The sequence below is a fragment of the Dryas octopetala genome, chromosome 3, assembly GCF_963921425.1.
Source record: "Dryas octopetala chromosome 3, drDryOcto1.1, whole genome shotgun sequence".
NCBI lineage: Eukaryota > Viridiplantae > Streptophyta > Magnoliopsida > Rosales > Rosaceae > Dryas > Dryas octopetala.
This window is the reverse complement of record NC_141368.1, coordinates 2,735,559-2,751,176: the sequence shown is the minus strand read 5'-3', so window position 1 is coordinate 2,751,176 and position 15,618 is coordinate 2,735,559. Positions and strand designations below refer to the sequence as shown.

General features: G+C 38.2%; 2 protein-coding genes across 2 annotated transcripts; both read left to right on the top strand.

Annotated features, from left to right (window-relative positions):
* Positions 1 to 132: 132 nt before the first annotated feature.
* NEET (2 iron, 2 sulfur cluster binding protein) lies at positions 133 to 1,549 on the top strand. Its single transcript, XM_086237703.1, has 2 exons — positions 133 to 489; positions 1,221 to 1,549. Exons 1-2 carry the CDS (start codon positions 209 to 211, stop codon positions 1,321 to 1,323), a joined length of 384 nt encoding a protein of 127 aa, XP_086093829.1. The 5' UTR covers positions 133 to 208; the 3' UTR covers positions 1,324 to 1,549.
* An 8,218-nt stretch (positions 1,550 to 9,767) lies between these two features.
* On the top strand, positions 9,768 to 12,343 carry GT18 (glycosyltransferase 18). The gene has a single exon (XM_086236971.1). The coding sequence runs from the start codon at positions 10,397 to 10,399 to the stop codon at positions 11,831 to 11,833; it is 1,437 nt and encodes a 478-aa protein (XP_086093097.1). The 5' UTR covers positions 9,768 to 10,396; the 3' UTR covers positions 11,834 to 12,343.
* Positions 12,344 to 15,618: the final 3,275 nt, after the last annotated feature.

The window sequence follows — 15,618 nt, the reverse complement described above, 5'->3', positions numbered from 1 at the left end:
CATATTGGGCCACTGGCATTACAAACAGATCCAGAACTCGAAAGCCCAAGTTACCAGACGACTGAGAAGTGACGTGTCTCCCCCATCGTCCACCCAACTGTCAACGAAGGTAGGAGCGTGTCATCCACAAGTCCCAAACAGGCAAACACCACCAAATTTAGAGTTTTGTTTTCCCCTTTTTTCTTTGGCTAATAAACTTCCTACTTCAATGGCGTCGATGATTACCACGGTGGGCACGGCAGGGTTAATTTCTTGCGGTCACAGCAAATCATCGAGGGAGGGATTGAATCTGAGTAGCAAAAGAGGGACCCACATTACCTACCCTTTATCCTCTTCCTTTGGTGCTGATTGCAGCAGGAGGCTGAAGCCAGTGGTGGTTGTGAAGGCAGAGGTTCAACCCATTAACCCTGAAATTAGGAAGAGTGAGGACAAAGTGGTGGACTCTGTTGTGGTCACTGAGCTCTCCAAGCCCCTCACTGCTTATTGCAGGTAAATCTAATTTTTATGTTGCTACTGGTCATTGTCTGATGATGCTGCTTAGGAAAAAATCAAACTTTAGTCAATAATTTGATATTGGTATGTTGTTGAATCTTAAGTTCATGCAAGACTGCGTTGCTCAGTTTAATGATATATAAATGAGTTTTTTTCATATTTAGTACATGAACTTTAACCATTGTCTTAATGTGGTACCTAAACTTTTATTTGTCCCAATTGAGTACCCAAACTTTTATTTTGTGTTTAATAGGTACCAAAATGAATTTCTGTTAAAATTATCAACAAAAGTTAGGGGCAATATAGTCACTTCAAAAAATTTATTTTTTAATTTTAATTTTTAATTTTTTTTGTTTGTTGTGTGTTTTTTTTAAATAATTTTAAACATATAAAGAAAATAATTAAAATATACTTTGACTATATTGCCCCTAATTTTTATTGACAATTTTAACAAAAATTCATTTTGGTACCTATTAGACACAAAATAAAAGTTTAGGTACTCAATTGGGACAAATAAAAGTTTAGGTACCACATTAAGACAAGGGTCAAAGTTTAGGTACTAAATATGAAATAAACCCTATATAAATTTAGTAAAGTTAGTAAACAGTGTTTGATAATATCATTATCATTTTTCTTTATTATGATCATGTTATGCTTTTTATGCCTACCCAAACCATGACCAAGTGTAAGTGTAAGTAATCTGGGCTGTTGTGGGTGTTTTGACGTAGGTGTTGGAGATCAGGGACGTTCCCTCTGTGCGATGGAAGTCATGTAAAGCACAATAAAGCTACTGGTGATAATGTTGGGCCATTGCTCCTGAAGAACAAGTAAGGGTGCATTTCATTGTTTGAAATTGCAACCATAATGTATTTGAGTAGTATTATTTTGAATTTGAAGTGACTATCTTCAAGGTTTCATCTGAAATCTGAACATGTAGTGTTACCATTTTATTTGAGCAACTTAACTATGTCAGATCTCATTGGTAACTAGAGTGGATTGACCTTTTATTATTTCACTATCCCCTTTATAGCAATGAACAGAAATGTGCATTTTACAATTTTAAAACTATGCTTATTTTTGTTTATAATGGACTACTGGTTCATGAAAGGCTCAAAGCTCATTGTTTTCAGATTGTGGATGTTGAATCTTAAGGCACTTTATTGGTTTTGCACTTCATTCCTTATGGAAGCAGATGAGCCTTCTTGCAAATTTCTGTACGCTTATTTTTGTTCATACTGGAATACTGTCACCAAAGCTCATTGCTTTTGCATTGTGAATGTTGCATCTTACACTACTAATTGATTTCGCACTACATTGCTTATAGAACCATGTGCACCTTCCATACAAACAAGGCTCTGTCAAGATGAGCTTCGAATTCCGTCAAATGGTTTTGTTGATTTTGGAACCCAGACTTGTGACTATGCTATCAACTTTTAGAGAGAGACAGATGAAAAGGGGTTGCCATTGTTCAGTAACAACTATGTTAACAGATTCCTAGTTATAAAAGATTGGATTAATTAGCTAACATAAAGTAATTTCAATTTTTTCGCCTCTCTAGCAAACCTTCTCTCTCTAGAGATGCGGTTTCTTCGTGCCACTATGGCATTTGCTCGTGAGCCTAGTCTCATCCCGCGATCATCTTCTTCCATTTTGCTTCAATTTTCCTCCCCCCTCTCCATTGATTAGCCTTTCAACTTCAATTCCTCTTTGTTTTGCTGTTTTGCTGGCTCTATTTGTTCAGATCTGCTTCTCCACTTGTGCGATCTCGGGCCTCCTCCATAGATATCATCTTCTCTCTTCTTGAGTTTGCATTTTCTCTGTCTCTGGCTTTTGCTTCTCCATGGCACTAGATCCAGAGCATGGTGGTACTCTTCCTGCAGATGAAAAGGGTAATTTGATTGCAGCAATAATAGCTGAAAAAATGCCTAGTAGAGGTATGATTATTGGTATCCTTCTATCTGCTTGGAAAGATTATGGTACTGATACTATAATTGGTGTTAAGGATCGTATTTTTTCAATTTCATGTGTGAATGCTAAAGTGGCTTAGAGAATTTTAGATACTGGACCCTGGGATGTTTAAGGCTTCTGTGTTAATATTGCCCCTTGGCCAGATCGTTGTGCTATAAAGGATATTTGCTTTTCTGAGGTTCCCTATTGGGTTCAGATTGATAATCTACTTAGGGGATTGATGACCAAGGATGTTGCTCTGCAATTTGGTGCTAAGCTAGGGACAGTCTTAGATGCTGAAGATCCTTTGTTATACCCTCGTGGCTTGCTTAGGGTCAGGGTTCTTGTGGACATTACTAAACCCTTCGTTGATTGTCTTTGGATCCCTCAAGATGACAATGAGCAAAGGAGAATCCCTGTGAGATATGAAAGACTTTCAGACTTTTGCTATAACTGTGGCTTACTTGGTCATAGTCATTCTGACTGTCCGGATGAGCTTTGGTTTGATCCTAAAGTTAAAAATGAGATACTCTGAGGTTACGTTTGGCACGCTGGACTGTGTTGGACTGGACTATTCTTATGGATTATGCTGGATAGTGTTGGACTGAAGTAAGCTGGACTAATATTATTCTGTATTTGGTGCTGTGTCGGACTATGAAGCTGAATAAGCTAAATAACACTATTCTGTGTTTGGTGCATAATCGGACTAAGTTATAATTAATTTAATTTTTAAATTAATAAAAAATTTTAATTATCCTAAAAAATAATATAGCTAATTAACTTTTATTTATTTATTTATTTTGAAATAAATTAATAAAATGTTGCAAATTCAAAGATGATATGGCCAATAATCCTAATTTTTTTTTAATTATCCTAAAAAATAATATGGCCAATAATCTTATGCTAACAATTGCACTTGCTAGATAAGAGGTCATGTGTTGTTCCAAACTCCAAAGCCATTGATGAGCAGAGAAAAAACTCGGAGGAAAAACAAATCAGAAGGGAAAAGATAAGAACAAAACCCATAAAAAAGTTGGAAAGAAAACCCAGTATGTCGATCAAAAAAAAAACCCAGTATATTAATTAATTTATATACAAGGCCCAAACATTTTACAAGGCAGATACATGTTAGCAATCACACGAGACAAACAATTAATTTATTACTCATATAATCCAAGAAGAAACCCAAAGAAAAAATGGAAGAAAAAACCCAGAAAAATTGGAAAACCCAGTATGTCGATCAAAAAAAAAACCCAGTATATTAATTCCAACCCAATCTGATACAGTGAGAGCGAGAGAGAGACTGAGAAAAGAGAGAGAGAGAGAGAGAGGTGAACTCCTGATGAAGGCGCGAGCAAGATCGAGAAGGCTGTGTGCTATTTAGTGAGCCTCTAAGGCCATCCACAGTGGTGAGAGTGAGAGTGAGAGTAAGACATAGCCTGAAAAGTGATTTTTTGACCTGAAAAGTGATTTTTTGTCCTGAGAGTGAGAGTGATATGTGCTGAAGCTACAGTGGTGCTGAGAGTAAGAGCTGAGAGTAAGAGCTGAGAGTAATGTAATTGTATATAATTAAATTAAGCCTAAGTTAGATTAAGTTATAATTTATAGTTTAAATATTTATAAAAATTATACCATTAGTTTTATTTTAAAGAGATCTTTAATATAAGGTCAATATTGACTATATTTGAATTTATAATTTTATTACCTAAAATATAAATTCTATATTTTGTTTCCACCAATACCTTTATTTCATTTCACCAACATAAAACAAGAAAATTTAAGACAAACATAAATAAACATAAACAAATAAAACAAAAAACAATCACAAACAAACACAAACAAACACAAAACGACAGCCACAAACACAAACACAAACAAACACACAATGGTATTGGAGACATCTTCAACATTTCGGCGTTGAAGATGTGAATTTAATTATTAAAAATATGTGAGTTTAACTAGCAAAAATAAAGTATACACAATTTAAAATAGAGTACACACATATTAATCAAACATAAATATGTGAATTTAATTAACAAAAATATTTGAATTTAACTAGCAAAAATAAAGTATACACAATCTCAAATATAGTACACACATATTGATCAAACATAAATATGTGAATTTAATTAACAAAAATATTTGAGTTTAACTAGCACAAATAAAGTATACACAATTTAAAATAAAGTAGACACATATTAATCAAACATAAATATGTGAATTTAATTAACAAAAATATTTGAGTTTAACTAGCACAAATAAAGTATACACAATTTAAAATAAAGTACACACATATTAATCAAACATAAATATGTGAATTTAATTAACAAAAATATTTGAGTTTAATTAGCAAAACTCACCGTATCAATTTGATTTTGCCCGCTAGTGCGTGATCGTTCGGCCGCCAAGATACATTTATGATATTTCGAGGTGGCTTGCCCTATTTTCTTGAAGTGAGCCATGACCGCCCCAATTTGTCGCCCATTCCTCACGGCGAGAGGAGATTTCCGAATAAATTGATCGTACACTTTATTCCAAAATTCCATGTTTCTTTGATTGGATCCGATTTCACAATCTTCCGAATTTTCCATCCAAGCTTCAACAAGCGCTACCTCTTCTTCATTAGACCAATTCTTTCTCTTTGCATTTTCCATGATTGGAAAAAAAGAATTTTCTAGGAAAAGTGAGGTGATTTGAATAGATTGATAAAATGAATGAATTGGATAGATAGATGTGTGAAAAAATGAAGTGTGAATGCTCAATTTATAGGAAAAATGATGAAATAGCCGTTATAAATTTTTCAGAATTTTTAAATATTTTTTCGAATTTTTTTTTGTATTTTTAATTGCATTATAACGGTCAATTAATTCTAGCCGTTGATCTCCAACGGATACACTCATCTGAGCCTCCAGACGCTGCCACGTGTTGCTGCCTTCTTTTTTTTTTAATTGAAACCGGGCTTAAAAAGGGGACCGTTGATCTGCAACGGGCAAGTGATCTGGGCCAACGGTGTGAAGCAGGCGCGCGTGTGGGCGAGTGGGAGGCAGCTCCTGCGGTGAACAGTGGCGTGTCGGCCACTTTATTCCTTCCCTCCGCATGTACCAATATGCCCCTGCTTTCTTTCAAAATTCCGGACCGTGCCTCAGCTTTTTGAATTTGTCAAAAGCCCTTCATGGTCTTTTCCATTTCGGTGCTTTATTGGCTGAACAGTAGCTTGTCGGCCACTGTTTTCTCTCCCTCCGCAAGTACCAAAATGCCCCTGCCTTCTTCGAAAATTCCGGACTGTGCTGAAGCTTTTTAATTCTTCTCTCTGCCCTTTTTTGTCTTTTCAAATTCGGTGGGGCCCACTGTGATAAAAAACTCACACACTCTCACTCTCAGCCGGATCCTCTCCTCACCCTCAACTCTCACCCTCACTCACCCTCACTCTCATTACTCCGGCCCACTGTAAGCAAAATTAGAGCTTCAGGGCACTCTCACTCTCACTCTCAAGCTCACCACTGTGGAAGGCCTAACGGGTTGCTAAATAGCGCCCCTCATTTGCACCGTGTTAAATAAGAAGGCGTAGCAAGGCTTTTTGAGAAACACGGTGCTATCTAATCCTACTTAAATTAATACCTGCTGCTACCAAATATGGGCATAGGGTGTTATTTAACACAATCCTAGCTAACACTAGCTAGCACGGTGAAACAAACGTAGCCTGAGAAACTAAGGACTAGCAAAGCACCTAACCTTAGTTTTCTACATAAACAGAAAGTAGTAAAGAAGAGTTCCAACCTCTGGAATAGCTTGGGGCCCAAGAGAATTGTTGAATCACCGGCTACTAATGATAATTTCCTGGACCTTAGTTCTGAATGGGTGAAACTGAAACCTGGTTTTGACAATTAAGATGTCATAAAATTGTCTACTTACAAGGGCGATAAAACGATGGTGGCAGCTGATAATATTTTTGTATAAAACACACATGAAAGTGGCGCGTAAATTAATAAAGAACTTTAAGCATAAAACATCATCTTTTACTAAAAAGAGGTCCGATAACAATGATTAAAGCAAGTGACAATGTTGAACAAGCAATGAAAGACATTGGGTTAGGTAACTTGATGCATATTCCACTCCAAAGCGAAAGAACAATAAATTAATGAAACAAGTCGAACAACATTAGGTGGAATTGGATTCCAAAACAAGTCAACAAGTCTTATTATCTCTATACTAAATTTAAAATTTGCTTTGATCTGCACTGCCAAGATTCCAAAACCATGTAGGTGGAAATAATGTGGAATTGGAATTTTCCCAAGTTAATGGTCGCACTTAAAAATGGTCTAAGGCTTAAAGCTGGTCAAATCAATCAGAGTAAGGCAAGTTAGAACCGAGTCTACCTTGAATTAAAGCAAATTTTTGAGAAAGTTACGTGCAGGAATTGAATGGAAAAAAGGGTCTTTAGATGTTTCTCACAATGTGTATGATTTGGCTTATGAGTTGTGACTGATGTGTTGTTTTTTTTAGCAACTCTAATTTGTTTTGGAATAGTATCAATCGGTGCAATTGAGATTTGAAAATAGAAAAATAAAATTAGAGATTAAAATATTGTTATTTAAGTTAACAACAGTGATGAGTCATATTTTAAAACTCGCATAAAAAATTTGTGAGATCTGATCTAGCAATTGACATATGGCCTTCGAAAGTGGTCCAATTCAATACGACATTGCGGAAACATGGTAGGAGGCACATAGCGAGGCACCGCCAATCCATGTGTTTTATTTTTAGGGGGGGCGGCCAGCTCCTTAATTAGTCCTCAAAATGGAGCATCACGTACGTACTCTTCTTTGAACCTTCAGAAGCCATTCACAATACTATATAACTATAATATGTTATTATGAATTCCGATGACTGGTATTCTGATTAGAAAATGGGACAGGAAATTAATTTTTTTCCTATGCTGCAAGAATCACAGTATTCAAGCAATAAAATATGAAAAATGTTCATGTTCATCTTTGTCTTATACTCTTATACAATTTATGCAATTCATGCAGTAGGTACACACAATTGTTTTTTTCTTTTAAAGTCAAATCTATCCATTTTTTATAATAAGAACGAGGTATTTAAATTTGAGACTTCTTTTAACAATATAGAGAAAAGTATGAGTAAACTAATAGTCAATTGCTATTAGCCTATTGGTTTACATTGTAGGTTTCCCTAAAAGTTGAATTATATAAAGTGAATCGTTGATGATAGCATTGTTAGTTAATGGTTGATTGTCTTTGACAAAAAAAAAAAATATAAAAAATGATTGATTGTGGTATGCTATTGTTACCATGTCAATCGAGATTATACATGTAAATAATATTCTACTTGATTATTGCTTCATGCTAACAATTTGACAACATAGTAAAATAAATTGTTTAGCAAAATAAAATTCTCTATGCATGCCTATAAACACGCAAATGCGATCTAGCAAGAACCTAAATAAAGTATGTGTGTAGAGCTATAATGTGGTTTCATGATTTGAACTATATATTTTTAGATAATTGTTGAAAAATCAATTAAATTAAAAATTGTCAAGTAATTTAATTGTAATAAAATAAATAGAGTAAACACAAAAATAATTGTAGTGCTAACCAAATAGCTAAATACTTTTGGACTAAAATAGACAGTTAAGATTACTAAATAAACAATAATAGCACAATCCTCTAGTACTAACTCAAAATCCTCATTAGATCGGATTCGGTTTACATGATTGTGCAAGCATAAGCTTCATAATTTTATAATGGATTTTCTGCATAAAATTGAATGCATTCGATCAAGGGAAAATTTTAGCAAAAAAACTATAACTATACCCTTATTTTTAGTTGAAAATTTTGTTTTCACTTTGTTTCAATTGAGAACTATTATTTTTCAAGTGTTTCAATTAAATATATTCTATCAACTTCGTCAAATTTTCCATTAAAAACTGGTCATGTGACTCACACGTGACCAATTTGCAGGGGCACTTATGTCTTTTTTGTGCATTTAAAAATTAATTATAAAAAACAAAACTAAAATAATTATAAAATATGAAAAAAAAAAAAAGTGGGAATTGAAACCCAACCACACCAACCTCACCCCCCAGCCACCACTGACCCACCCTTAGTCCCCAGCCACCATTGTCGACTCACCCTCTACCACCGGTGACTCCCCCTCTACCGACAACTCCCCCCTCCACTGGCCATTTCTCTTCCCTATCAGCCCAACCCACCACTTTCCTTTCCTTCTCAGACTCACTTTCTCTCTCAACTTTCTCAGCCTCCATCTCCCACCACCTCCCACCACTTGCAACTTGCCGACTCCCTGTAACCTGAGAGTAAAAAACATCTCCCTCCATCTCCCACCACTGCCACCCCCTGCAACATGCTGACCCTGCCCTCCCCCTTCCCCTTCCCCTTCCCCTTCCCCTTCCCCCACCCAGCTTCGCCCATCCCTCCACCACCTAGCCCGACCCTCTCTCATCTCTCTCTGCCCCTCTCCTTTCTCTCTCCTTACCATTCCCTTTCCCCTTCCCCAACCCATCCCCGTCACGCCCCCACCCAGCCTCAACCCCGCTCCATCCCTCTATCGCCTCTATCTCTCACTTTCTCTTCTTCTTTTTTTTCTCTCTATATCTCTATGTCTCTCTTTTTCTTTGTCTCTCTCGATTTCTCTCTCTTCGATTTGGATGGGGCCGGGCTAGGTGGTGGGGGCGAGGTGGGGCTGGTTGGGGGAAGAGGGAGGGCTGGGTCAGCATGTTGCAGGGGGTGGCAGTGATGGGAGATGGAGGGAGATTTTTTTTTTTTTTTTTACTTTTTAAAATTTATTAGTTTTATTTTTTAATATTTTTTTAGGAGATATTACTTTTTTGTCCTTATCAATTGGTCATGTGACCCTTATGTAATTAATTTTAATAGAATTTTTAACGGAAGGAAGTGACAGAATATCCTTTATTGAAACACTTGAAAAATAATAATTCTTAATTAAAGCAAAGTGAAAACTAAGATCCTCAACTGAAAATAGGGATATAGTAATAGTTTTTTTGCTAAAATTTAGCTTTAATCAATTTCATCAAATTTGCCACTCCAGACCAAAAAAAAAAAAAAAAAACAAGGCCACTCGAGAACCGGGACCCATTTAAACCTCCTCCACCGTTAACAATATGCCATGTATATAACCCCCCACCAAATGCTTCTACAATTGGGCCAGTTATAATATGTATATATATATAATTCAAGCACATTGGATTTTCCGAGAAAATTACGTAACAGAAAGAAAATATACATATGTGCGTTTGTATACGATAATACGAGTCATGGAAAATTGTTTGCAAAATTACTATTTTGTCTTGACCAAAGATAAAAAAGAGAATTACTATTTTGTCGGCAGTTAGCTCAGCCCCCATTCCCCAACACTGAAAGGTCCACAAATTCTCCATCGGTACAGCTCGCCTATACCCAATACCCGACGTCACCCAATCATAACACGCCAGTTAGCTATGGTGGGCGTGTCCGTATTCTATACTGCCGCATACAAGTACAACCAGTTCATGTGAGGCTCAAAACGACGGCGTGCATTTCTCGAAGACATCAACTAACAGGTGTCAGAATCTCCGTGTTCGCCGCATATCTCACGCACCACGTGCCGTGTTGCGTCAAGAGTCAAAGCTTCGAGATGTGGCTACTCTGCTTCCAGTTCCAGCGTCTTCAACGAGCTAGATGCATCCAAGAAACGGCACTGACACGTGCCAGTTCACAAAAAGTTCACACTGTGTCGGTCCCCGTAGCAGCCGGTATATCACACAGTACACGTGGCCTAGCATGAGCTCTCACCCCTCACCTCGATCAAACAACACTAAACCCCTCCTGCCCTCATTCCCAAACAAACGAAACCACCTTTCATCTCTCTCCCTCTCTGAAACACAAACTCCACCACATAATCCACCATTTTTACTCTGATGCTTTCGGTTTCGGAACAAAAAAGGCCCAAAAGCCCCGACTCGCCCAACTCGTCCAAGCACTCACTTCTCCAACTCATCCACCACCCTCGCACATGCCTACTCGCCGCCGTACTCACCTTCCAGGTCATACTCCTCCTCACTCTGCGTTCTCTCCCCTTCTCTCGCCAACACTTCCCTCCTCCGTACAGCTCTAAACCCATAGTCGTACCAGTAAAGGAAGACCAATGCTGGTCGGGTCGGGTCTTCGTCTACGACCTCCCCAAAACCTTCAACCAAGAGATTTTAGAAAATTGCGACGACCTCAATCCGTGGAGCTCGAGGTGCGAAGCCTTGGCGAACGAGGGGCTCGGACAGAGAGCGACAGGGATCGCCGGAATCTTGCCTGAGAATCTGGCTCCGGCGTGGTACTGGACGGACCAGTTCGTTTCCGAGGTGATTTTCCACAATCGGATCCTGAAGCATAAGTGTCGGGTCATGGAGCCGGAATCGGCTACGGCGTTCTACATACCCTTCTACGCTGGACTCGCGGTGGGTAAGTACTTGTGGTCGAACTCTAGTACGGCCCAGGACCGTGACCGCCACTGCGAGATGATGCTGAGGTGGGTCCAAGATCAGCCTTATTATAAAAGATCCGACGGCTGGGATCACTTCATGACGATGGGTCGGATCAGTTGGGACTTTCGGAGGTCCAAGGACCCGGACTGGGGGTCCAGATGCATTTACATGCCGGGAATGCGAAACCTCACGCGCCTCCTCATCGAGCGAAACCCGTGGGACTATTTCGACGTCGGTGTGCCCTACCCCACTGGATTCCACCCCAGGTCAGATTCCGACGTCACCGAGTGGCAAAGTTTCGTCCGCAATCGTAACCGCACGAAACTCTTCTGCTTTGCTGGAGCGAAACGTGGCACAATTAAGAACGACTTCAGAGGGCTTTTACTGAGTCACTGCCAGAACGAGTCGGACTCGTGCCGAGTCGTGGACTGTGCGGGGACTAAATGCTCAAACGGTACCTCCACGATTCTAGAAACGTTTCTCGACTCGGATTTCTGTTTGCAGCCGAGGGGTGATAGTTTCACCCGCAGGTCGATTTTTGACTGCATGCTGGCCGGTTCGATCCCGGTTTTTTTCTGGAAGCGAACCGCTTACTTCCAGTACGAGTGGTTTTTACCCAACGAACCGCAGAGTTACTCCGTTTTTATAGACCGTAATGCGGTTAAAAACGGGACGGCAGTAATAAAGAGCGTGCTTCAGGGGTACAGTAAAGAAGAGGTGAGAAGAATGAGAGAAAAAGTGATCGATTATATACCGAATTTTGTGTATGCAAAACCCCAAGAGGGGTTGGAGACTATAAAAGATGCTTTTGATATTGCTATTGAGCGGGTATTGAGGAGGTTCAAGGAGCAAGGTGAGTGGGGATTCAAGTGGAAATGAAAGAAATGGCAAGGGGTAAAATTGGATTCCTTTGTTTAGGGAAAGAGCTTTTCATGGGTATGGCGAAAGCAGTTGTTAGTTATTACAGTTTTTGGTGAAAAGGCTGAGATAAATGCTTATATCTGATGCTGCGACGTCGTATTGAGTTAAATTGGATGAAGTAGTTGTAGTTTTGGGGTAGTGAAGGGATGGTAGTAGCCTTCACCAGACAGTCGATGATGCAGTGCCACACACTGGTGCGGTCCATATTGTTGGGTTGGAATTGGATGGACATGGACTTACTGATGTGGACTCGTGGAGAGAGGAGAATAATATTTAGGACATGGCTTTTTTATTTTTGAGCCGTATATATAGCATGTATGATAGACATTAAGAATCATCATATTCGATATTTATTTTTTATAGTAATACTGTAGAAAAAAGTTCAATAATTATGATGATGGTGTATAATGAATGGATTTCTTTTGGGCATTTGCAAATGTCCCAATAAAATGAAATATCAATTTTTTTTATATTTTTTTCTCTAGTTTTTATTGAAATTGCTTTGTTTCAGTTTTATTTAAAGCATGAGAGTAGGTGGTGATCAGTTAATTTTTTACAATAAGTCTTTTTTTTTTTTGGCCAATTACAATAAGGCTTTTTGATGGTGTTGGTTTTGATTTACATAGCTACTATTGTGCAACATTGAAGTGAGGGGATGAAATAGAATTTAAGTAGTGCCATGAAAGTGGATCAGTTGAGGACTCTGTGCCTTTAATTCATTCCTTTGCTTTATTTCAATGTCATTTTCCAAAACTTAATTGACCCGGGACTTTAAACTTTGGAGATGATGCAAAGTGCCTAATAAAACTATGTATAAATGAAGACCACCAATTAGGGTACAAAAAGTGGGTGAGTTTATTGATATATAGTCCAAAATATGATTGCTGTGATGTAGAATGGTAGATAGTTTGTGGATAATGATTTGCCAAAAACTTAGCATACTAAGCTTACTTGATGCCTTGATGGCCTTCATTTGATAGTGAAATGCATTATTGGTGAGAAGAGCTTGGCAGTGATGCCTTTAAGATGATAAAGCAACCCAAAATCCTTTCTTGTTTGAGCCTTCCAAGGAGAAAAAAGGGGATAAAAGCTGAATGGAATCTACTGTCGTTTTGTCCTTTTTACTCGAGCGAAATTGCGGAAACGCACTACAATGCTATATGAGCTTTTCCTCATACAGTTAATCATCAGGTGGTGGTCCTGTGGACACAATTGACAATACCTCTCAGTTCACCATAATCTTTTTGATTTTGGACTACAGACAATTGGACTGAATGAGTGGCGGCTAGTTTTTTTTTTGGCCCATGGACATTGCCACGACCAAAACTCTACAGAAATGTTCCAATGGGCCATTATAGCGAAACTAATATGGCCCAATTATGTAACCTACAAAGTATGGCCCATTTAGACTAAACGCGTACTAAGAAAGTTGGAGACTGTCATGTGGGAGTAAGACTTCATCTATAAGTTCTCGTCTATTTTTCTTATCATGGAATGAAAAAAATAGATATATAGTATCAACGTGATAAGTAAGTGTTTTTAAATTGTAGGAAAATTTTATGAAATAATCTCTTTTAATACCAAACTTACAATTTTTACTCTCATCTCCAAAACTAATTTTTTCTTATTCTTTTGACACTTTTGGGACCAAAATACCATTTAAGTGTCGGGTCTATCGCAAGGGCCATCGGCCCGTCAACATGTCGACAATGTGGCGACGCCTTGATAACCATATGTCGATAAAAAAAATTGACTTTAACAAAATAGCTACAACACAATTGCCAAATCCATATCTTAAATGAAAAAGCTTCGTCACTCATGGCCAAAACCCACTACAAAATTCAAGATATGCAATTTGATTTGTTGTCAGGGAAAAATCAGTATCCCAAATCATGTTTTATGATATTAAAAACAAAAACCCATTTGAATTCTAAGAACCAAACATTCCAAATATGAATTTCATATTTATCTTTTACATCAATTAGTTTTGTTGAAACTCAAAAAAGGTCATTGAAGAAGACAGTCCCATAAGCGCATGTCATCATCGTAGTGCTAACAGAGGTTGAAGAAAGCATGAGAAAACTAAGAGAAACCAAGAAAATGAGGCTCTGTATTGATTGAATGATCAAAGTTACAAAAGAGTAAGAGAGCTCGAAACTCATATACAACAGAAGACCAATCTTGCAAAACTAACTAAAACAGAACCACACAATTCTAACAAAGCTATCCACATGTCACACAGCTATTGAACATCTTCTAACAAATTCATTAATAAGAGAACCAATGAAATGCTGACAGCTGGCTGTACACTTAACATCCCCCCTCAACCTCAGCAAGGGGACCGAGCCCGAGGTTGCAACAATGGTGGTGATGTAGAGAGCTATGAAGTCCCTTAGTGAGAACAGTCAACTTGAGAGAAGTGACAGTACTAGTGAACATGAGGTGCCAACCTATTCCGAGAACATTTGCTAATCGAAGAACCATCATTCGCATCAAGTTGTGGCAAAGACACAATGAACCAGATGACTAGTGTGCTCTACTTCTTCAACCTTGCTTTCAATCGACATAACTACACTCCTAACCAACAATCTTTGCACCACAATAATCACTACCACACAATCAACGACAACTACAACTCCTTTACAACTTCTCAATCAACTACAACTCAGAACACAATCACACGACTTCATCTGCAACTTCAACTTCAAAATTCAACTACAACTACAACTTCAACCACAACCACAACGTCAACTTCAACTTCAACTTCAACTTCAACTTTTTTTTTTTAATTTTGTGTTTTATTTTTTACAACTAACAACTTCAACTTTAACACAGAACTCAATCAACTACAACTGCTTTGCACAACAATTAACAACAATCCAACTTCTTTTCAACCACCACACAATGATAATACGTCCACAACAATCCAAGAAAAAGCACACAATCACCATAGCACCAGTCAAAAACAATACACAAGAACACAAAGAATGACCCCCAAGATTCACAATTGAACTCAAAGAACAAAGCACCAAATACACCAAATTAAGGACAGAGAATACCCGATTAACCAGAGAACCTCAAAGAAGCACCAAGAACTCTGATCGAACCCAAGAAGACATCCAAAGCAAACCCACTTCCCAAGACTAACCCATGAATCTGCCTCCCCAGAGCAAGCAAACCCATCTGCGCAGAGGCAGTCAGAGCACTGACCAAAGTCACCTCGTCAGGCCTCGTAGACCCATCAGCCAGCATTTTATCAAACACCTGGAGACCATCCCAGTTGCGATGGTTTAGCAAGTATCCAGAAACAACGGCAGAGTACGGACAAGGAAATAAGACCATTCTGAATGAAATCGTCGCCGTCAAGCCCGAGTATAAGAGTCAAAAAGTGAAGCTAATGTACATAACCAAGAAATTGGGGTTTTCAAATTTGTGAGATTAGGGATTTCATTTTATCGATGCCTAAACAAGAATTATGAGTAGAGAAACCAAGAGACGAATCTAAGGTTTGAAAAACGCAATTGAAGATGTCAGATTTGTAAAGAACAAAGGAGATAGCAAGAAATCATAGAAAAAGAAGACTGTCTGGATACTAAGAAAAGAGGAGACTGCTTGCAAAGAAAAAAAAAAAAGAATATAGGTGAAGAGATAGAGACGCAAATGAAGAAATCGTCGAGCTTTCATTAGCAATGTCGTTGGAGTCAGACTCGTCCTCTGCCTTGACACCATCGGCAACCCATTTG